General features: G+C 40.3%; 1 protein-coding gene across 1 annotated transcript in view; it reads left to right on the top strand.

Annotated features, from left to right (window-relative positions):
- Positions 1–1,018: 1,018 nt before the first annotated feature.
- Positions 1,019–24,471, top strand: part of PROKR1 (prokineticin receptor 1) — a 48,656-nt gene continuing 25,203 nt past the window's right edge. The window contains exons 1-2 of the mRNA XM_040351268.1: positions 1,019–1,209; positions 14,107–14,724. Coding sequence (XP_040207202.1) covers positions 14,276–14,724 — 449 coding nt within the window. The 5' untranslated portion in view covers positions 1,019–1,209; positions 14,107–14,275. The remainder of the gene's footprint in view (positions 1,210–14,106; positions 14,725–24,471) is intronic.

Here is a 24,471-nt window from a genome sequence, read left to right as displayed (position 1 = left end):
AAACATGTCCTACAGTACTTGCCTGCTCTGTGCAGTGGTTTTGCACAGAGCATCCCCAATCCTCCTCATCTCAGGTCCCCTGCTTGCGCTCTGGGCCCCTTCTGCTTGCTGTGTGCCCCCATAGCAAGCCCCTTGTTGTGGGGGCACTCGTGCATGCTCTCTCTGCATCCATAAGAGCATAGCTCAGCCCCACCCCCTGCTCCCGCCTCGCTAGCTGTGATTGGCAGCAGCGGGAGCCAATGGCTCCTGCTGCTACAGCTCAGCCAATCAGGAGAAAGAGACCTGGGAAAGCTTCAGGTCTCGTGCACATCGATGGATCATGATCGGGTTTAGGAAAGTATTAGGGGGGCAGAGAGGGGAGCTGCACACTGAAGGTTTTTTACATTCATGCATAGACTTTTATATGTGTTACATGCTAAGGATGTCAAGGAGTTTCAAGTACAATCCTCCTTTTTCCTCTGCTTTTACATATGTAAGCTTCCACAAAAAGTTGCTTTTTATGCTTAGAAAGAATTGTTGTTTTCTCTGAAATAACATTGTTGTTATGTAATCAGTTTAGATGTAGTAGGAGAAGATTAGTGGGAGAAAATTATAACATTATGCATTGCAGCTCCATTTTAATGATAACAACATTATTACAATAGTAATATATTGTACTCATTATGAGCTTAATTTTATAGCATTTTTATTTTTCTGCAGTCACCAAATTTGTTGTTTAATTCTACAAAATGTATTAGACAATATTATGAACATGCAGAACCTGGGAACTGGAAATTATTTGCTTCTTATCGATATTAATCACAATTATAAATAATAGTGAGATGTCCCTAGGCAGCAAGTGCTGTGCAGTAGCTCATAGAGGGAAAAGCACCCCTCCTGTGCATCGATCCATAAACCATGTTTTTATCTGCATGAGCCATTGTTATTAATTAGAAGTACAACGTAGCCAAACTGTGCTGCAGTTTGAAAAAAGAACATTAGGGGGCAGCAGTATATGCCATTAACAGCAAGCTGGTAAGAGGGACCTGTATAGGAGGTCCTTGGGTTTTCTCAATACACAGAAGCAGAATTTGGAAATGCACATATGATCACTGCTAAGGCAGCTTAAAAAGAAGGATCAGAAGAAAACACTATTACATATCAGTGGAAGAGTTTGATTTTTCTTCTACAGAATGAAGCATTTTGTTCAATCAAAGCAGCACAGCACAGGTAATGATTTTCACTTTAATGATTTATGCTTTTATTTCTTTCTGAGTTTTCTTAAAAAAAAATCAGACTTTGCTTTAGTTATTTGTTTGGTTCTGTAAAAACAATTGGTTCAATTACCATTATTTAAAAGTAAATAAATATTTTGCAGAGCCTTTATAAACAAAAAATATTTTACAAATGATGTATTTTTGATTGATAGACAGATAGATAAATAGATAGATAGATAGATAGACAGATAGATAGATAGATAGACAGACAGACAGACAGACAGACAGACAGACAGACAGACAGACAGACAGATAGATAGATAGATAGATAGATAGATAGATAGACAGACAGGTATATATATATAGATAGGAAGAAATAGATAGAAAGAGAAATAGATAGATAGATAGATAGATAGATAGATAGATAGATAGATAGATAGATAGATAGATAGATAGATAGATAGAGCAATGAATGATAGAGAGATTGATTAAGAAAGATTTGTTGATTGGTACTAGTTTGTCTCTTTTTTATCCAACTATGTTGAAAACAGCATGATAATTATTGGTTTGTCTTTAAAGGGTTAACAATCAACAGAGACAGGAATTTTTTTTTAGCATCTTGGATTTTTTTTTTTCCTAAATGTATTTCAAACAACTTGATTAGGAGTGTGTCTAGAAATACTAACAATCATTTTCAGACTGTGAATTTTTTTTTTTTTTTTTTCTAGTAATATAATGAACTGGCTGAATGTATACTTTAAAATGCAGGCTGTCAGTGCTACGCAAGAAATACAATTTATTAGTGGGTACTTCTAGGATAACAGCCTGTACACAGAATAATACCAGAAGTCCTCACTTTTAAAATGATGTTCATAAAAAGGCATTACAAAGTATTACTTTCTAAAGTTACCTTTTAATAAAAAGATATAATATATTTGAATATAGATAGTGAGCAATGTATATATTTGAATATTGATAGTAAACAAGATAACTTAATAAATGCGGACAGGCAATGGCGCGTGAAGCTAATACTCAGCGTGATTATTTTGTTCTCATTATAAAATACATAGCCTGCGGTCAAAGTTGTTCATAGTTTAGTAACTGCTGCAGTTCTTGGAAGAAATGTCATTATGGTGTCCAGAACATAGCTGAGGCTTTGTTAGTATCACAGAAGACAAATTATTTATAGCAAATGGGTGCTACATATTAACGTTTTTGTATCATTTTTTTAATTCATTATTGTAGATGCCTGAACTTGTCTGAGTAGATTTTGTGAATAATCAACTAAAAAAAAAAATACATAATTATGATATAATTATCTTCCAACATTAATTGAGGCATAATCATCAAAAATGGATTGTTGCCACATAGCAACCAATCAGATTCTAGCTTTTATTATCTATCCTAATTCGACTAGTTGCAATGTTTTAAATTACACTGGCCCCACAAAATAGCTGTACAGATTTTATATTAAAGCAGCAATATCATTTTTATATTGAAAATCAAAAACGTTCTTTTTTTAATAAATGCTACGTTTAATTTTGCTGTCGATTTTTTTATTTTTAGCAACAAAATCCATAAATATGTTAGATTTGACTTGATGTAGAAGAAAATACAGGTCTACAAATCTTATAGCATACCCCATGATATTTACTTATTGTAGGTATTTATTTAGTTTTTTTTAAGCTTTTGAACTGTTCTTTTATAGTGTTTTGAGATAAAAGTGATATAAATAGATATTGAAGTGTCTTCAAGGTACAAACCGGTCATTATAGATGTATGATATAGGACAGAATGCGTATGATGTTTTTACTCTGGTGCTGTATTACTACTTCTGGGAACAACAGCACACATAATAATCTTCCCAGGAGCTTTCCTTACATAGAAATTGATTTGTGCCGAGAGCAAATGTAATTCCCAGGTTACTACAACAAATAGTTTTTTATTTCTTTTGTCCCCTCTCACTCTCTGCAGATTCATGCTTTTCATTAGACCAAACCGATCGTGTGTGGGCCCCATCGGTTATTTATCCATTGGTTAAAAAATGTGAAACTTGTTTTAAAATTAACCGATGGATACCTAACCGATAGAAAAAAAAACGATCATTTGTAGGCACGTCCATCGGTTAAAAATCCAAGCATGCTCAGAATCAAGTCGACTCATGCTTGGAAGCATTGAACTTCGTTTTTTTCAGCACGTCGTTTTGTTTTACGTCACCGCATTCTGACACGATCGTTTTTTTAACCGATGGTGTGTGGGCGTGACGGACCATCAGTCAGCTTCATCAGTTGACTGATGGAAAAATCCATCAGACCGTTCTCATCGGATTGACCGATCGTGTGTACAGGGCATAAGAGTTCATACTATTTAGGTTGAAAGGGTGATCAGCTAAGCCTCATTTAAATTATCAGACATGCAGTTGTCACTTATCCCAAAGGGTATTATTCAACCTGTCCAGTCTATTTTTAATGTATTAGACCCAGACAGATAACTAAAAAAAAAAAGTCTAGATCTTTGCTTGCAAATATTGTAGGTTCTGTCACTGAATCTACAGAGTGATAGACAAAGACCTGGATGTGGTGGGTAACGAGACAGCAATAACAAGGGCTCCTGAGCATTAGAAATACAAATAGGAATACATATCTGTGACAGAACCTGTTTTGTGAAGACATAGAAAATAGATTATGCCTGCAGTCACATAGGGGTTATTTACTAAAACTGGTGCACACAGAATTCGGTGCCGCTGTACAAAGAAACCAATAAGATTCTAACTTCAGCTTGTTCCTTAGCTTTGACAATAAAATGTAAAAGCTGATTGGTTACTATATACAGCAGTACCATCTTATGCGTGCACCAGTTTTAGTAAATCTACCCTGCCTAGATTTTCAAGATAATCATTGTGGTGAGAACTTTCATTACCATCATTCATGGTCAAAGGCAATGGAATGCTTGCAATCAGGTTGAGGTGCATTTTTATGCATCTGCCAGCTCCCTGGGAGTCAACGTTAACTGTTTTCACCCTAAAATAGATTAGTGCTCAAACCCCCCCCCCCCCCACTCCACACACACACACACCTTCCTATATAGGCAATGGTATGCATGTTCACATATCAGACATGCATTTGTGTGGATACAAAACTGAAAAAAAAGTGAAAAGACCATTCAATAGTCCAATCAGGCATGAAACCAGATGTAATCCAAAGTCTATAGGCAGCTTTAGCTTTATCTATGGCCAGAGGTATTCCATTTAGTAGCTAAGCCCTGATAAAAACAACAATCATTCATAATGTATAGAGATTAGGGCTGTTACTGATTAAAATTTTCGTGTTCGATTAATCGATTTTTTTTTTAAATCGATTAATCGACTAATTTCATTTAATACTAACGCACATACAGATCCAACTACTTTTAGCTGATCTCCTTGGATTGCAACTCTGCATTAGTCAGTGGAAAATGTGTTATACACTATATACAATCACCCGAAACTTAACTTCACAGTTCACACAAATACATTTTAAATTCAAACTGTAGCACTGACAAGTAATTTTTTCTTATTAAACTTTAAGAAAAACATAGCAAGTTAGTTTAACTTTAATTATAAAACGTATATAGTATATTGACTGTCAGTCACTTTATAGTAGGCATGTAGGCATCACTTTAGCCAGTCAGGCAGACATACCAGAGTGTTTACATTTTCTGGAAGCAGAAGTGATCGCATTTTATTGACAATATACCCCGAAGAACTGAACAGTCTTTCGCACGGAACAGATGTTGCAGATACACAAAGAATTGTCTGCACAAAACTGCTTAGGACAGGAAAACAATGGTTATTTTTGCCCCCTTCCCCTGATGGAGCCTGATGTATCTTGCTGCTCCACAGATACAAAGGTACCTCAATACAATGGGTGCAGTTTGCTCGCATCCAGCAGGGTAAGTCTCACTGTCCATGCTGTCCGGTGACGTCAAGAATTTTGATCGATCAAAAGAATTTTGATCGATCAAAAAAATTAAAGATTAATCGAGGAATTAATCTTTAATTTCCCCAGCCCTAATAGCGATTGTTAATTACTTTAACAAATCAGTATAATTTTACCACAATTAAAAAGTGAAAGATTAATTCTAGTTGGCTGCTAATTATAAATATGCCACATTCCAAAAATGAGGTAGTGAACCACATCAGGTACAAGGAATGTAAAGTAGTATATTTTCTGACTAAGGTGTACTAAGCACCTTCTGACATTCAATGACAAGCAATCTCAACAGCAGCTATGAGTCACATGTGGGTCACAAGCCATTAGTTGAGGACTTCTATGGCTGTCGTCATATGTTGTAGATTAACCTGTTAGGATACTAAAATTGCACAAAAAAAGTTTTCAAACAGCTGAAATAAAAGAACAATGCAATTTGCAATTTAAAAGGAAAGATTTAAATTCCATAAAGGTAATATTTTAAAAGCATGTTCAGTGCAGCATTGCACAGAAAAGGCTTACTTGATGTGTAAAAAGTTCATTCATTTTTTAGTAATTTGAACATTATCTTGTTTTTCAGCCTGCAAAATAAGTACTGTATATAAACCATATTCAGAGCAGAAAAATGTGCCAAACCCATGTCCCAAAAGTAGTTACTTTAAAAAGGTAAAAAAGCTAAGTGTTAATGTTAGAGTTAGGTAAAATGTTAAGGTTTGAGTATAGGGAGGGTAAGTTGTTATATAGTGAATCTTTAGGCTGGTGATCAGGGATCATATATAAGAATACCTGCTGCTCTGGTTGAAATACTATATGGATTATATATTAAAATAGAAAAGAATAAATTAATTAATTTCCCTTAAGCAGCCAGCACAAAAATTGATGAACAACAATAAAAACAATAATACAAAAGCAGTGCAGCGCTCAAAGATAATGTCCTCAAGGTAATGATTTCTCAGCTAAGACTCAAGATGAACCATACATAATGGGATAAACACTCAATCGTGTAGAGAAGGAAGAGAGCCACCACCGACACTCGAATAAAATGCCTCTTACCCGCCTCTGTGGACATTTGTTACAGGGGTCAGATAAGCCTTGGATGCAAATGAACCTTGATCACCACATAACACGATGAGTAAACCAGGCAAAGTGAGCATGGACAATCAGCTCTCTACAATCCGTTCTCAATGCTTATAGCATTAACTTCACATGTGTGCAGGAACCATGTAATATAAAGGAACAAAGCCTCATGGTGCAGTAATCCTTAAAAAGTTTATTAAAATAAAAGGAATGGACATAAATTCACATGGTCCCGGTTAAAAAAAAATTGTTTGTTTGCTGTCTAAATCCCATAGCATGCACCACCAACAAGATGGCCGACACATTCTCACTCCACGTCTGGTCACAGGCTTCTCCCTACATGTTTTGTCATGAATTGACTTTGTTAGGGGCGTGGCCAGATGTGGACTGGAGTGCCTTTTATAGACGGGACAACAAGCTCACAGTGGAACTAATTTGTGTTCCAACCAGCCAGAAGCCACCTCAATGAACAGAGCTGACCCTCCGCTGGCCAGATATACGCAACAATGCGTTCCAACCAGCAGGAAGCCGATCCAGTACACCTAACCGAATGGACATTCAACCGACCTGATATCCTATCCCCAGCTGTAATAACACTGCCACAATTAAGCAGAAAAAATATAAGATTGACAACACTACCATAATAAAGAGGAATGCAACTAGATGTAAACTGACAACATAATTGCATATAACCTCTAAATTAAATAGAGAATCAAATTAATGAATCGCCGGTTCACACTAGGGCGACACGACTTCCAGCACGACTTTCAGAGGCGACTCCGACACGACTTGAGCATGAACCACAGGGCGATCTGGGGCGATTTACAACACAACTTGAAGTCGTCTCCAGGACAGGAGACATTCCAGTGGCCAATAAAACAACAATCAGCTCTGGGAGAGGGAGGGGGAGGGAGGGGGGCAGGAGAGATTTGCCTGAGAAATGTATGTTATCTTCCTGGAAAGTAGCTTCAGATAAGACAGTGATCCGACTTCTGAGGCAACTTCCATTGAAATCAATGGGTACAAATCGCCTACAAGTCGGATTGAAGTAGTACAGGAACCTTTTCTGAAGTCGGATCGCCTTGAGTCGTGTGTATTAACACAGCTCCCATTCACTTCCATTGTTTTTCTCTACAGCGCGACTTGGGACGACTTGAGGCGACATGAAGTCGGATCGCAAGTCGCCCCAGTGTGAACCGGCTCTAAACATGATTATTGTGGATATAACTAATTACATCTTGTGGGGTTAACCTAAACAACATTTTTTATTAAACTTCAAATCCTAGTATAAAAAGAAAACCTGTTAGAATATATATTACATTTTGATTCAATAAAAGTTCATTCTAAACAAATGGAAATGAATAAAGATAAAATACATGCAAGAAACTGTTTTATTGTGCATTATTAATAAATGCGTTCACATCCCATTTAACATTGATGCTAAACGGACTATAGGTCTTGGTCTTGTGTATCCACTCTGTCTCGAGCCTAGAGACTCCTCTGGTCATATGGCTACGCATCCAATTACCAATATATTTGTCTATACCCAAGAATACAGTACCATTGGGATTCCGGTTGTGGTAAACATCATAGTGTTTTCATAGACTGTGTACAGGATAGCCATTATTAATGTTAGTCACATACTCCTTCAATCTTACCTGGAGCATGCGAGTGGTGAGGCCAATGTATTCTAAACCTCACGGACACCTTATAAGATAGACCACATGTTTAGTGGTGCAAGTGATGAAGGGTTTTATAGGGTTCACCAGTAGAGTTAGACTGGAAGGTATCAGTCTTCCTTCTACCCTGCAAATTGATTCTGCAAACTGAGAATTTCCTGCATGGGAAGAAGCCCCCTATTTTGTGAAAAAAAGACACCCTATTGGGGGGGGATCAACAGTATTAGGTGCCACTTGGAGCCTCAATTGTGTTGCCCCTCTCTAAACAACCATAGGGCGTTCCGGTAATAGGGGACCCAAAACTCAATCATTGCATAGTACATTCCAGTGTCTATGTATAATCTTTTTAATGCATGTTTAAATGTCTCATTGGGTTCCTTAATCCTTGGAATCAACAGCTTGTTTCTGTTCCTCGCATTAGCTTGTTAAAAGCTTCATTCAATGCTAATCGGTCATAACTCTTCTCAAAGAACCTAGCCCTAAGAATAGAGGCCTTCTTAACCACTTCAATACCTGCCCATAGTCAAATGACGTCCACAGGAGGGATCTCCCATTCTGGGTGGACATCATATGACGTCCTGGGCTTCCTGGCTGTCTAGGGGGCGCGCACTCCCGCTGCAACGCTCAGGACCTGATGCGCATGCCCGGCGGCCGCGATGTCTGCAGGACCGTGATCCACGTTCTGTCAGAGGTGAGGAGACCAATGTGTGTTCCTAGTACAGAGGAACACAGATCAGCCTCCTCCCCTTGTGAGTCCTTGCCCCCTACAGTTAGATTCACTCCCTAGGGAACATATTTAACCCCTTGATCGCCCCCTAGTGTTAACCCCTTCCCTGACAGTCACATTTACACAGTAATCAGTGCAGTTTTATAGTACTAATCGATGTATGAATGTGAATGGTCCCGAAAATGTGTCAAAAGTGTCCGATATGTCCGTCGCAATGTCACGGTCACAATAGAAATCATAGATCGCCGCCATTACTAGTAAAAAAAAATGCAATAAATCTATGCCCTATTTTGTAGATGCTATAATTTTTGTGCAAACCAATCAATATACGCTTATTGCGATTTTTTTTTAACTAAAAAATGTAGAAGAATACTACTGAGGAAAACTAAACTGAGGAAATGTTTTTTTTAAATTGTGATATGTATTAAATCAAAAAGTAAAAAATATTGCTTTTCTTTCAAAATTGTCGCTCTTCTTTTGTTTATAGCGCCAAAAATAAAAACCGCAGAGGTGGTCAAATACCACCAAACGAAAGCTCTATTTGTGGGGAAAAAAACATAAAGATTTAATTTGGGTACAGTGTTGCATGACCTCGCAATTGTCATTCAAAATGCAACAGCGCTAAAAACTAAAAATTGGTCTGGGTAGGAAGGGGGTGAAAATGCCCTGTATTGAAGTGGTTAATAAAGTCTTCATGGTTAGTGCAATTACGCTTAAACCTTAGAAACCGTCTGACAGGAACAGACCTCAGCTAAGTCGAATGATGACAGCTATTGGTACTGATATCCGTTTCTGTCGGTCTCCCTGAAGAAAGTGAACGTGACAATCATGTATTTTTGTTCATCATTTTTTGTGCTGGCTGTTTAAAGGATATTCATTTATTTATTAATTTATATTTTAATATATAATCCATATAGTATTTCTAACCGGAGCAGCAGGAATTCTTATATATGTTTATTGATTCTCTTGAACTCCCTTTGTGCTGCAGCTCAGTTGTTTCTGTCACATTCCGTCATGGATATCTTTGATTTTAGAGCCTCCCATTTGATTAACAGATGGCTTAATTAACCCATCAATGTAACTAATGGTGATTTGGGTGATTTGTTTCTTAGGCTTAAAAATGTTTTGACCTCAGAACTACACAGGAACTGGGACATTGCCTTCTTTGAACATTATATTTCAGAGAATATGGCTCTCAGAAGTCTGACGTGGGAGGTATCTCTCCAAAGTGACATACTAGATGTTGCGGAATGGTTTCAGTATTTTAACAAAACGGGTTTGGGACTTTTTAATTACATGCTTGGTAAAAAGAATCAGAAACTATTAAAATTAGAAGAAATTAGTACCTTTTAAAGATAAACTCAGTTCCTATAATGGGAGTGAGAAGAACACCAAATGTCTGATAGTTTAAGGAAGTACCTTAAGAAAAAGGAAGTAGAACAGAAAAATAAGAAAAAGAAAAAATACTTGCGAGATATACAGTAACTGATTATAAAAATAAAGGGACAGATTCACAAAGAGTTACGCCGGCGTATCAGTAGATACGCCGACGTAACTCCGAATCTAAGCCTGTCGTATGTCTAAATGTATTCTCAAACTGAGATACACTTAAACATGCCTAAGGTCCGACGGCCTGCGCTGTCGTATCTTAGGGTGCAATATTTACGCTGGCCGCAAGGTGGCGCGTCCATTGAGGTCGGCGTAGAATATGGTAATGAGTAGTTATGCCGATTCACGAACGTACGCTTGCCCGTTGCAGTAAAGATAAGCCGTTTCCTTAAGAGATACGCGGCGTAAAGATAAACATGCCCCCTAGGTGGCGTATCCTATGTTAATTATGGCCATCGTTCCGGCGTCGAAATTTAGAAATTTAACGTCGTTTGCGTAACTCGTCCGTGAATAGGGCTGGACGTCAATTACGTTCAGGTCGAAACCAATGACGTCCTTGCGACGTCATTTAGCGCAATGCACGTCGGGAAATTTTAGGGACGGCGCATGCCCATTAGGTTCGGCGCGGGAACGCGCCTAATTTAAATGCTCTACACCCCTACCCGGCTGATTTGAATTACGCGGGCTTGCGCCGGGGGATTTACGCTACGCCGCCGCAACTTTACAGGCAAGTGCTTTGTGAATCAAGCACTTGCCCGTAAAACTTGCGGCGGCTAAACGTAAATGCGATACGTTACGCCGCCGCAGATCTACGTGAATCTGGCCCAAAGTCTTCAAATGGCAAAATAATGATGTCACGGCCAGTGGGGTACCCAGGGTCCCAGTAGGGTCCTAGTTAACCTCTGCTGGTACTATCCATACCTATCCACCATCTACATTGGGTCCTGCTTCATCAGTAAGGATCCCCTTTCAGAACTACCAATCACTCCATAACCTTCCCTTTAGGGGAGCCCCTTTTGGACAGGCTAGGGGGAGGGGAAGAGGTAGTCGTCCTTCGTTTCCCAATCGGAATTTGATTTATGCCGGGTACACACGAGAGGATTGATCCGCGGATACGGTCCGCCGGACCGTATCCGCGGATAAATCCTCTCGAGGATTTCCGCGGATTTTGATCCGATGGAGTGTACTCACCATCGGATCGAAATCCGCGCCGAAATCCCATCGCGATGACGTGTCGCGCCGTCGCCGCGATGATGACGCGAGAAATAGAGGTGACCATGCTTTTAAGAAGGGCCTTGACCTTTTGAAACATCATAAAGACATAGTGGTGCGTCCTGTGGACAAAGGAAGGGGCATAGTTATATTCGATTCTGCTGCATATAATTTGGAGTTGTCTTGTCTCCTTTCTGATAGGGATACTTATGTCCACCTTGCAGGAAACTCCATGACTAAATACAAAAAGGACCATGTGTTCCTTGTGGAGGAGGGTTTTCAAGAGAAGTTTTTCTGTAAGAAAGAGAAGCTTTTTTTGCTTACAATTGCCCCTCGGGTGCCAGTGATGTACTACCTCCCCAAGGTACACAAGGATCCAGTACACCCACCTGGAAGGCCAATTATCAGTGGCATTGATTCGGTTACTTCCAAGGTGGGTAAGTACATTGAAATTTCTTCGCAGCCATTGGTGGATAAAACTCCCTCATTCCTCATGATTCCTTGCAGATCATCAATATTCTTCAGGGTATTGAATGGAGGGATAGCTACATCTTTGCAAATGTGGATGTGGCATCCCTCTACATAATCATTTCACATGCACATGGTCATGAGCAAGTTGAGCACTATCTTGGGATGGACAACATGGTAGATGCCCAGCGTCAGTTTATTTTGTTTCTGCTTGATTTTGCGATGGGGCACAATTATTTTTGGTTTGGGGGCTCCTATTACTTTCAGAACAGGGGGGTGGCCATGGGGGCTAAGTTTGCTCCCAGCATGGCCAACTTGTTCCTGGCTAAGTGGGAAGGAGAACATCATCTATACTAGGCTGAGACCAGAGCTGGTTCTCTGAAGGAGGTATATAGATGACGTCCTTCTCATATGGAATTGTGATTTTGACTATTTGGAGGAATTTATAGTATTTTGAAACAACGATAGGGGCATTAGGCTTCAACACAAGTGTAGCAAATCCAAGATTCATTCTCTGGATTTGACAATTAGGTATCTGAGGAAGTGATTGTCACATCCACTTTCTTCAAGGAGACAGGAATCGATTTATCAATACCAATAGCTGTCACCATCTGGCTTAGCTGAGGTCCGTTCCTATTAGCCCGTTTCTAAGGCTTAAGCGTTACTGCATTAACCATGAAGACTTTATTAAGGAGGCCTCTATTCTTAGGGCTAGGTTCCTTGAGAAAGTTATGACCCATCAGCATTGAATCAAGCTTTTGAACAAGCTGATGTAAGAAACAGAAACAAGCTGTTGGTTCTAACTATTAAGGAACCCAATGAGACATTTAAACATGCATTTTTTACTACTTATTCCACCCAACAGCACATGATTAAAAACATTATACATAGACACTGGAATGTACTACGCAATGATAGAGTTTTGGGTCCCCTTTTACCGGAAAGGCCTATGGTTTTTTATAGAGGATCACCACCATTGAGGTTCCAGGTGGCACCTAATATTGTTGATCCCCCCCCAAAAGGGTGTCTTTTTTTCATAACATGGGGGGCTTCTTCCCATGCAGAAAATGCTCAGTTTGCAGAATCAATTTGCAGGGTAGAAGAAAGACGGATACCTTCCAGTCTAACTCTACCGGTGAACACTTCCCTATAAAACCCTTCATCACTTGCACCACTAAACCTTCTAAGGTGTCTGTGTGGTTTAGAATACATTGGTCGCACTACTTGCATGCTCCAGGTAAGATTGAAAGAGCATGTGACTAACATTAAAAATGGCTACCCTGTACGCAGTATATCAAAACACTATGAGTCTCTAGGCTCGAGACAGAGTGGTTATACAAGGCCGAGACCTATAGTCCATTCGGCATCAATGACGAACGGGATATGAACGCATTTATTAATAACGCATAATTAAACAATTTGCGTTTTAATTGAATCATAATTTTATATGTATTCGACCAGGGTCTCTTTTTGTACTAGGATGTGATGTTTAATTAATTTTGTTGTTTAGGTTACCCCACAAGATGGCGCCGTCTTTCGGCCCACTGAGCTTTTTATGTAATTATTTATATCTGCAATAATCATGTTGTGTTTTTTTAGATTCATTCATTTGATTCTCTATTTAATTTAGAGGTTATATGCAATTATGTCTTCAGTTTACATCTAGTTGCATTTCTCTTTATTATGGTAGTGTTGTTAATCTAATCTATTTTCCGCTTAATTGCGGCAGTGTTATTACTGCTGTGGATAGGATATCCAGGCAGTGGAATGTCCGTTCGGTTTGGTGTACTGGATTGGCATCCTGCTGGTTAGAATGCATTTTTGCATATATTCGGCAAGTGGATGGTCTGCTCTGTTTATTGAGGTGACTTCTGGATGGTTGGCTGTGAGCTTGTTGTCCCATTTATAACGCACTGCAGTGCACGTCTGGCCGCGCCCCTGACGATGTCAATTCATGAGTGGTGTCGAAAAAAAAATGTTTTTGACCGTAAAGGCCCTGGGTTTACATCTATTGCCCTGATGGTGAAATCCAGCTTACCACCCTACCACACCTACTGCCTGTTCTTTGAACTATTATTTAATGATTCCAGTAGTAATTTCCAGCCTGTGCTCTCTGCTGTAAGCCCATATCAGATTACAGAACTGGCAGTTCTACTTTAAACACTGTTGTGAGTTTAAGCGGGCTGCTTAATGTTAAGATACATTTCTGTGAATAAAAAAAAACTGAAGTATGTTTTATCTATTACTTGGAATATATTTTTTTAAACTACCACAATACATTTGAGGAATGGTGTAGCTTTCTGTCAGTGGTAATTCATTGCCATTGACTATCATTGTAAGATTTGAGGTTGTAGGTGTAATTATCTGATCATTTACATATTTTGTTGCAGATCAGAACTGGATCAGAAAACAATTTTATTATTTCTCAAATTATATTAACTTATAAATGTCTTGGCTTTTCAAGAGTCAACTGTTTACTAAGTATCACTGATCAGAACAGACAAGTACTTGTGTCCCTTCAACAAGTTCTTATATAAGCAGCTCAGTTGGTCTCCAAACATGGACTACAACAAAGTGGCAGCAAACTACATCCAAAGTGAAGAATTCTTCTCAAGAAACTATGCTTTTCCCTTAAACTATACCTACAGTGATTATGAACTTAGTGATGATGAAGATGTAACCAAAACAAGAACATTTTACGCTGCAAAAATAGTAATCGGAGTGGCTCTTATTTGTATTATGCTCATTTGTGGCATTGGGAACTTTATTTTCATTGCAGCACTTGTCAGATACAAAAAGCTCAGGAATTTAACCAACCTGCTAATTGCCAATCTGGCCATTTCTGATTTTATCGTAGCCATAGTCTGCTGTCCTTTTGAGATGGACTATTATGTTGTAAAACAGCTGTCTTGGGAACATGGACATATCCTCTGTGCATCCGTCAATTATCTCAGAACTGTATCACTTTATGTCTCTACAAACGCTCTACTTGCCATAGCTGTTGACAGGTAAGGTCATGATAATTAACATACTGTATAATATTGTCTACAGGTCCATAAGTACAAAAAAAGTCAGAATAGTTCATATGCTTTTACAGGATAACGAAACCTGTAATCCAGTAATTGCCTCACGCTTCAGTGTATCACAGTACATGTTGACATTCATGGTTCCCTCAATGAACTGTATCTCCCCAGTGACGGTAGCACTCATGCATCCCCATACCATTACATTCCCACCACCATGCTTGACTGTGGCTAGACACACTTGTCTTTGTACTCCTTACCTGGTTGCCGTCAAAAACCCTTGACACCATATTAAATAATACGTTTATCTTGGTCTCATCAGACCACAGGTCATGGTTCCAGTAATCCATGTCCTTAGTCTGCTTGTCTTCAGCAAACTGTTTTCGGGCTTCCTTGTGCATCATCTTTAGAAGAGGCGTACTTCTGGGACGACAGCCATGCAGACCAATTTTATGCAGTGTGTGGTGTATGGTCTGAGCACTGACAAGCTGACCCCCCACCCTTTAACCTCTGAAGCAATGCTGGCAGCACTCATACCTCTATTTACCAAAGACAACCTCTGGATATGACGCTGAGCATGTGCACTTAACTTTCTTGGTCAACCATGGCGAGGCCTGTTCTAAGTGGAATCTGTCCTGTTAAACCACTGTATGGTCTTGGCCATCGTGCTGCATCTCAGTTACAGGATATTGGCAATCTTCTTATAGCCTAGGCCGTCTTTATGTAGAGCAACAATTCTTCTTTTCAGATCCTCAGGGAGTTCTTTGTCATGAGGTTCCATGTTGAACTTCCAGTGACCAGTATGAGAGAATGAGGCCCGGTACACACGACCGAGTTTCTCGGCAGAATTCAGCCAGAAACTCATTCAGCCAGAGAACATGTTCTCTATTTCCTTGTTCCTCAATGGGAAAAGTTGGCCCGCCGAGATCCTCGGCGGCTTCACAAGAAACTCGACGAGCAAAACTATGTGTTTTGCTCATCGAGTTTCTCGGCCGTATGTACGGGGCCTGAGAGTGATAACTTGAAATTTAACACACTTGCTCCCCATTCACACCTGGGACCTTGTAACACTAATGAGTCACATGACATCAGGGAAGTAAAATGGCTAATTGGGCCCAATTTGGAGTTATTTTGAGGGAACAGCCAATTTACACTGTTATACAAGCTGTACACTCACTACTTTACATTGTAGGAAAGTGTAATTTCTTTAGTGTTGTCACATAAAAAGAAATTTACAAAAATGTGAGAGGTGTACTCACTTTTGTGAGATACTGTAAGTATTTTGCTTTCTGACAGGTTCACTGTAAATCCAAACTCTAGAAAAAAAAACTTTTTTTGCTTTAGATTGGACCTCTTTAGTATTAAATCCAAAGGGATGCTGGGAATTCTTAGTTATCTCCATAAAAGGTTTACTCAGCTTTGATTTTCCAGGCTCTGCTGCGGTGACACGAGTCTTGTAAAATGCAGCTCCCCTTCCTCACCAAATTATAAAATGTCTTGTAGTCTATTCACAAAATATAAGGCATTCTGTAATTGGACATGGGAGAGCAGGAGTGGATGAACAACAGGACTGTCCCTTGTCCAATCACAGAATGCCTTATGTTTGGTAAATTTGAGAATAAATCTACCCATAAGTTTAGCTTTAAGGTCTTATACACACAAACATCAGTTTGTATGACAGTAGTGTGTACAGCAAACTTTCTCAAAGCATTTACAAAGTTTTCAGCAAGCTTCAGGCAGCTGTGTGCAAGCTTGTAAAGCAACCCTCAGCAATCTTAAAGCGGGACAAAAAATAAACAAACCTGCATGCATCGTATACTAGAACATTATTAAATACTTACCCTGGAACAAAGCCTTCCAGCGGCACGCTGTCACCACTGGCAGGACTGACATCTTCCCCAGCATTTCTTCAGGGTTCACGCCCTCCGACTATGGGATTGGCCGGAGATGCGATGACGTTACTCTCGCACATGCAGGCAGGAGTCCTCAGTTCCAGCATGGAGCTCTGATATCACGACTGCATCCAGGGTGAATATCTCCTAAATGGTGCATGTTTAGCTTTAGCTTTACTACCGCTTTAAGAATCCTTTAGGGTCCATGCATTCTGGTGAGCTGCATTATATTAGCTTTACCCAAACAGGTTTTTGCCAATACATTTTAATGCTACCCCAATGCTCCCGTCATAGCGCAGGTGCAATGCACCGCACCACAATGTGTGGTAATGCATTACCATAAATTGCAGTGCATTGTGCTGCTAAAAATGTTGCATGATCGCTTTTTGGCCCGTTATATTAGGAATACATTAAAGCGGTAGTTCACCCTCACTGGCTTGATTTTACCATCGAGACAGGCATTGTAGCGCGAGCTACAGTATGCCTGTCCCGATTTTTTTAACCCCGGACTCACCTTGTAATCGGACATCGTAGATTTCGGCTCCCGCGGGGAATGGGCGTGCCTATGGAGAGGGAGGATGATTGACGGCCGGCCCTGGCACGTCACTCTCCCCGAAGACAGCCGGAGTAGGTCTCGGCTCTTCACGGCGCCTGCGCACAGGCTATGTGCAGGCGTCGTGAAGAGCCAAGCCTATTTCGGCTATTTCCGGAGACGCGTGACGTGCCAGGGCCGGCCGTCAATCATCCTCCGTCTCCATAGGCACGCCCATTCCCCGGTATCTTCGATCTACGAGTACAAGGTGAGTACGGGGGTAAAAAATTCGGGACAGGCATACTGTAGCTCGCGCTACAATGCCTGATTTTATGGTAAAAGAAAAAAAAAAATTTTTTTCGTTGATAGGGTGAACCCCCGCTTTAAGAACTTCATTCATATAAATTGGCTACCATTATGCAATGCACATTAGCATGTGACATAAGGTGCTTTAAATTGTGTGCATTAATTGTACTGTAGCATATTGGTCCTTAATCAAATGATAAGTAGTTTTAAAGTAGTTTACCAGCTTACCGAAGCTGCTACTAGCCTTGCATGATAGCATGCAATTAAAATGATTGTAAGCCTTGGTTTTTTGTTTTAAATAAAAAACATGTCATACTTACCTCCACTGTGCAGTTCGTTTTGCACAGAGTGGCCCCCGATCCTCGGCTTCTGGGGTCCCTCTGCGGCTCTCACGACTTCTCCCCGCATCGTATAACCCCCCAGGAGAAGCGCTCTCATGGGGGGTTACCTTGCGGGTGTGCTCCAGAGTCTAGCAGTCCTACATATACGCTGAATCTAGGACTCAGCCCTGCCCCCCAGCGCCCACGTCATTGGATTTGATTAACAATTAGGAGTCAAGAACGCCAGGCAGAGGAAGATCGCATCTCCGCTGAGGGAAATTCCAGGGCTCAGGTGAGTTAAAAGGGGGGCTGGGGGCCGGTCACTACCAGAAAATTTTTCACCTTAATGCATAGGATGCATTAAGGTGAAAAAACACAAGGGTTTACAACCCCTTTAAGATTGTTTCTCTAAACCAGAGCTGAAAGTCTTCAACGAGGCTGGCTGGTAGCATTGTAAATGCTCTGGAAAAGTTTGCTGTACACATACATCTTATAAAAGCTAATGCCCAGCTAATAGGCTAATATTGAAGAAAGCAAAGATGTACTCTGTTAGCCAGGAATAAATCCTAGCGGTAAATACTCAACAGATAAGGCAAAACAATGTTATCAAAATTAGAACTTTTAGTAACTTAAAATAAAAAAGCAAGTTTTCCACGTTCTAAAGCAAATTTTTGCGATAATATCTAAAGAAAGAGCTTTAGAAATCCAAAGTCTTGTGTTTTTAACATTGTTAGTTAGAGGCAAATGTTGAAAAACACTTAGGCCGTGTACACACGACCGGTCCATCCGATGAGAGTGGTCCGACGAACCGTTTTCATCGGCTCACCGCTGAAGCAGACTGATGGTCTGATGTGCGTACACACCATCAGTTCAAAAAACGATCGGATGAGAACACGGTGACGTAAAACACATGACGTGCTGAAAAAAACGAAGTTCAATGCTTCCAAGCATGCGTCAACTTGATTCTGATTCTGGTTTTGAACTGATGCTTTTGTGTACTAACCATCGGTTTTGACCGATGGTCAGCCGTCCATCGGTTCGATTTTAAAGCAAGTTCTCTCATTTTTGTCCGAAGGACAACAGACCGATGGGCCATACACACGGTCGGTTTGGACCGATGAAACTGAACTTCAGTCCGTTTTCATTGGTTTGGACCGGTAGTGTGTACGCGGCCTAGGTGTAAAGTGATGCACAGTTCATTTTATCCATCCATTTGTAATTGCCTAGAACCTACCACTTTCCTAAAAGCTACCCTATCCACCCTATACAATTCTCATAAAAGTTTATCCCTCGCCTACAATTTAGCTATACAGTCGACTCCTGAATTTTGTGGGAGTTATGTTCCTAGAGCACCCGCAAATTGTGAAAAAAATTTAATTTTGGATGTGGTCAAAAAAATACCTAGAAATGCCTATTTTTATAGTTTAAACCCTAAATATGCCCCCCAGAATTAGTAATTATATTGTTCTTATGAATTTAGCATTAAAACACATGAAAAATTATATATTGCCACGAAAAAAAAGTCATCACAAAATTGCGGAGGATATTTCTGTGAGCAATGATTGTTCGATTCTAAGGAAAAATCCGTGAACAAATGAGGCCGCGAGCTCGGAACTGCGACTTTGCGGGGATGGACTGTACATTGAAGCTTTAGCCATAATGAATGACATAAAGACAGAAAGCAGATAGTATGCATGTTTAGAAATGCCATATTTTCCAAATTGAAAATAACTGTAATTTCCCCTATTAATCCCAATAAAAACATTTAACGCAATATTTACATAATCAAAAATTAAAATAGTAATAGTCATTTCTGAATAATATTCTTCTGTATGCATATAATTTACTGTCAGCATCACATAATTTTCTCTATATTTTATCACTTTTTTCCAAACTTAAAGCGGAGCTCCACCCTAAAGTGGAACTCCCGCTGATCGGAACCCTCCCCCCTCCGGTGTCAGATTTGACACCTTTCAGGGGGAGGGGGGTGCAGATACCTGTCTAAAGACAGGTATTTGCACCCACTTCCGGCCACACAGTCTCGGGCAGACTGCGGGCATGACGTCACCTCCCGCCCCCCCCCCCCCCTCGTTGTATTCTGAGTATACTCGGCTCCCAGTACACAGCGGGAGCCAATTGGCAGGCGTAGTGCGACTCGCGCATGCGCCGTAGGGAACCGGGCAGTGAAGCCGGAGCCTCATCGAGGATGGCGGGGGGGGGCAGCAGAGTGACGAGCGATCGCGGACGGCGCTGGACTCCAGGACAAGTAAGTGTCCTAATATTAAAAGTCAACAGCTGCAGTATTTGTAGCTGCTGGCTTTTAATTTTTTTTTTCAGCGGACATCCGCTTTAAAATCAAAAGTTTTGTCAATACAGTAGTATTATTTTAGTAGATCATTAGTAAAAGAGTATAGTGTGGTTACTTAGTAAAGTAATTATTAGCTGAGCTTAGTAAGCAACTTAACGCTATGATCACTTTAGTCTTCCAATCACATGCTAGCATACGTTTATTTCCCTAATTTCAATTGCAGATTATTGGTTATTCAACGTAAGCACAGCTTATTTACTAGGCTAAGTGAACATTTACTTTGCTATTGCTGTAGAAAACCAACCCTGTGCGTCTATTTAGATTTTCTAATACCGGGTGGGCAAATCCCTGTATTATAGTGTCATTGTGGAATTTAGTCAAGAAATATTACAGTCCATTAAAAGTATTAATATGTGGCCACTAAGGGAATTTCTGTTTATTTAACGTTATTAAAAGCCGACTTTGTTTCAAAAAAGCGCAGGCCAGAGTTAAATGGGAAACAGAACTGGGAAAATATTTTCCTTAGTACAGTGGGAAAAATCCTTTATCTCATTTCTTTGTAAGCAGCAGTATATTTAATCAGCAGCTCACAAATATCCATCAGACTCTCATATTATGGGGTGACTTTGTGTAATGGTTTTTCACCTATTGAAATAAAAGATTGTTTTGCAAAGTGAATAAAGTGGACCTTTTTTTTAATTATCAAAACAAATGTGGCAATTTACAAGAAAAAGAAAACTCAACAGGATGTTTGGTTGATCGAAGTGAACAACGTATTTATTAAACTCACTTTGCCTAAATAAACTGGTATTAAACCCAAAAGCAAAACAATTATATTGCAGCTTACTAATTCTAATGCCGCGTACACACGATCATTTTTCGGCATGAAAAAAACATTGTTTTAAAAAAAGTCATTTTAAATCATGGGTCTTCAAACTATGGCCCGCCAGTTGTTCAGGAATTACAATTCCCATCATGCCCAGTCATGTCTGTGAATGTCAAAGTTTTACAAAGCCTCATCGGATGTGTAGTTCCGCAACAGCTGGAGGGCCGTAGTTTGAGGATCCCTGTTTTAAATGATCGTGTGTGGGCTTCACATCATTTTTCTGAAAAACGACAAAAAACATTTTTCGAACATGCTGCATTTTTTAACGTCGTTTTAAACTATGTCGTTTTTCGGGTTGTAAAAAATGATCGTGTGGGGGCTAAAACGATGTTAAATACCCGCGCATGCTCAGAAGCAAGTTATGAGACGGGAGCGCTCGTTCTGGTAAAACAACCGTTCATAATGGAGTAAGCACATTCATCACGCTGTAACAGACAAAAAAGCGCAAATCGTCTTTTACTAAAACAGAATCAGCTAAAGCAGCCCAAAGGCGAATAGAACTTTATAGTGCCGTTGTACGTGTTGTACGTCACCGCGCTTTGCTAGATCATTTTTTAAAAACGATGGTGTGTGGGCAACGTCGTTTTAATGATAAAGTTGGAAAAACTACGTTTTTTTTCATGCTGAAAAATGATCGTGTGTACGCGGCATTAGATGTTATGGCTGCATTTGTTTTCTTCTCTAGGCTTTTTGTCCTTTTTTTTCACCTGGAGATCCTGCCAGTAAGTCTCATGCTCTCATGCAAATGTTGTAATGAGAGTGTTGAGACAAACCATTTACCACTGACAGGAGTGCTTACAATGATCAGCTTTTCTTTCCTCTACCAGTCTCACCCACATTTATGAAAGGTAAAATATTACCATTAAAGGAATGGTTGTACAAACATGAAAATACAGGTTATCCATTATTATGTATGAGTACTGAGGCCTTTATCATTTCCATAATCACCCTCCGCTTTCTCAATATTTGGTGCAATAACATATTATCATTAGATACTAAGGGCCAGATTCACGTAGAATCGCGGCGTAACGTATCCTAGATACGTTACACCGCCGCAATTTTTCATCGCAAGTGCCTGATTCACCAAGCACTTGCGATGAAATCTACGCCGGCAGGCCAATGGGCGTGTGCCATTTAAATTAGGCGCGCTCCCGCGCCGGACCTACTGCGCATGCTCCGTTTCTTAACTCCCGCCTTTTTTTTAATAATTATGGTGGCAATCTGCGATTTTTATTGTAACTGCAACATTATGGCAGACACATCGGACACTTTTGACGCTCTTTTGGGACCATTGTCATTTATACAGCGATCGGTGCTGTAAAAATGCACTGATGCTGTGTAAATGACATTTGCAGTGAAGGGGTTAACCAGTAGGGGGCGGGAAGGTATTAAGTGTGTCCTAGGGAGTGATTCTAACTGTGTGGGGGCGGGGCTTACTGTGACACAAAACTGATCACTGCTCCCGATGAGAGGGAGCAGATGATCAGTGTCCTGCCACTAGGCAGAACATGGAGATGCCTTGTTTACAAAGGCATCCCCCTGTTCTGCTTTTCTGTGACCTGATCACGGGACACCGGTGGACATCGAGTCCGCAGGTCCCGCGGACATGGTCACAGAGAGCACGGCAGCGCACGCACGCACGCTAGGCGGCAGATTCAAAAAACGTATATACACGTTGCTTTGCCTGCCCGTGTCATTCTACCGACGTATATCTATGTGAGGCAGTCGGCAAGCGGTTAACGTGCACCCTTGTCCACTGTATGTGAAGCCATTCATGAGAAAGCACTTGATCAGTTATTTAGCAACATCATTTAGAAGACGGTATGATGCCCTTATCTGGTGACTAGATAAGATTCCCTGTGACCATGGTGGAAAGTAAGTGGAGAACTATAACAGAACTCCAGCAATTCCCAAGGGAAATAAGCAGATTGTATCTGATTAGAGTAATACCCCATATCAGCTATCTCAGTAGATTGAAAACTCAAGCTTTGGAAAGATTTCAGGGGCTTTTTTTAGAAGCTACAGTTACATTCTCCGTCTGTTGTATTAGCTGTTAAGCAGTAACATTTTAACGTTGACATTTCTGCTTTTATCGATTGCTGACATTGTACAACACTATGCTGCAGATAAGGAAATATGGAAACAATCAGTAAAACGAGTGATAAATACCACTGCTGGAGGGAGACTGGAAGAATGTACAAGTTCAAAAATAGAAGTTTTTTACTTTCACAAAGAAATGGGAAAAACCTGTGAGGATGCATTGCTAGTGTCGGACTGTGCTCCATTCTAATGTCGCGTACAGACGGTCGTTTTTTGTGATGAAAAAAAACGTTGTTTTTAAAAACGTCATTTAAAATGACCGTGTGTGGGGAAAACGTCGTTTTATGTCTTCTGAAAAACGACAAAAAAAAAAATTAGAGCATGCTTCAATTTTTTATGTCGTTTTTCAAAACGCTGTTTTTTGTGTCACAAAAAATGACCGTGTGTAGCTAAAACGACGTTTAAAACAACGTTTTTAAACCCACGCATTCTCAGAAGCAAGTTAGGACGCGAGTTTGAATGGAACAGAGTGCCGTCGTACGTGCTGAACGTAACCGCGCTTTGCTAGAGCTTTTGGAAAAAACGATGGTGTGTATGCTACGTCGTTTTTGAAAATGAAGTTTGAAAAACGAAGTTTTTTTACATCACAAAAAACGACCGTCTGTACGCGGCATAAGACTCAACCCCAATCAGTTTAAACTTTCATTGGAGTGGAGAGGGTTTTACTATGCAAAACAAACCCAAAATGTTAGTTTCCTAGCAGCCTGGTTGGAAAAATAGCTGATCATGAGAAAACTAAGGATAGGTTGACTCACACAACTAACTTCCCAACAGTTTAGGACAGAGCATAGAGTTATTTAACCACTTGCCTACAGGGCACTTTCACCCCCTTCCTGCCCAGACCAATTTTCAGCTTTCAGCGCTGTCACATTTTGAATGACAATTGCGCGGTCATGCAAGACTGTACCCAAATAAATTTTTTATCATTTTTTCCCCACAAATAGAGCTTTCTCTTGGTGGTATTTGATCACCTCTGCGGTTTTTATTTCTTGCGCTATAAACAAAAGAGTGACAAGTTTAAAAAAAAAACACAATGGGCCAGATTCACAGAGCGAGTATGCCGGCATATCTACTGATAGGCGTACTTTCAAATTTGCCACGTCGTATCTTTAGTTTGAATCCTCAAACCAAGATACAACGGCTTCTGGGTTCGACCCGACAGGCATACGGCTTCGTACGCCTTTGGATCGTAGGTGCAATACTTTGGCGCCCGCTGGGTGGAGTTCGCGTCGTTTTCCTCTTCGGGTATGCTAATTAGCTTTTTCCGTCGATCCACGAAGGTACGCGCGGCCGTCGCATTCTCTTACGTCGTCGCTAGTCGGCTTTTCCCGGCGTATAGTTAAAGCTGCTATTTTGCGGCGTATAGATAGACTTGCCATGTTAAAGTC

The sequence above is a fragment of the Rana temporaria genome, chromosome 4 (assembly GCF_905171775.1).
Source record: "Rana temporaria chromosome 4, aRanTem1.1, whole genome shotgun sequence".
Lineage (NCBI taxonomy): Eukaryota > Metazoa > Chordata > Amphibia > Anura > Ranidae > Rana > Rana temporaria.
This window is presented reverse-complemented; position numbering and strand designations above follow the sequence as displayed.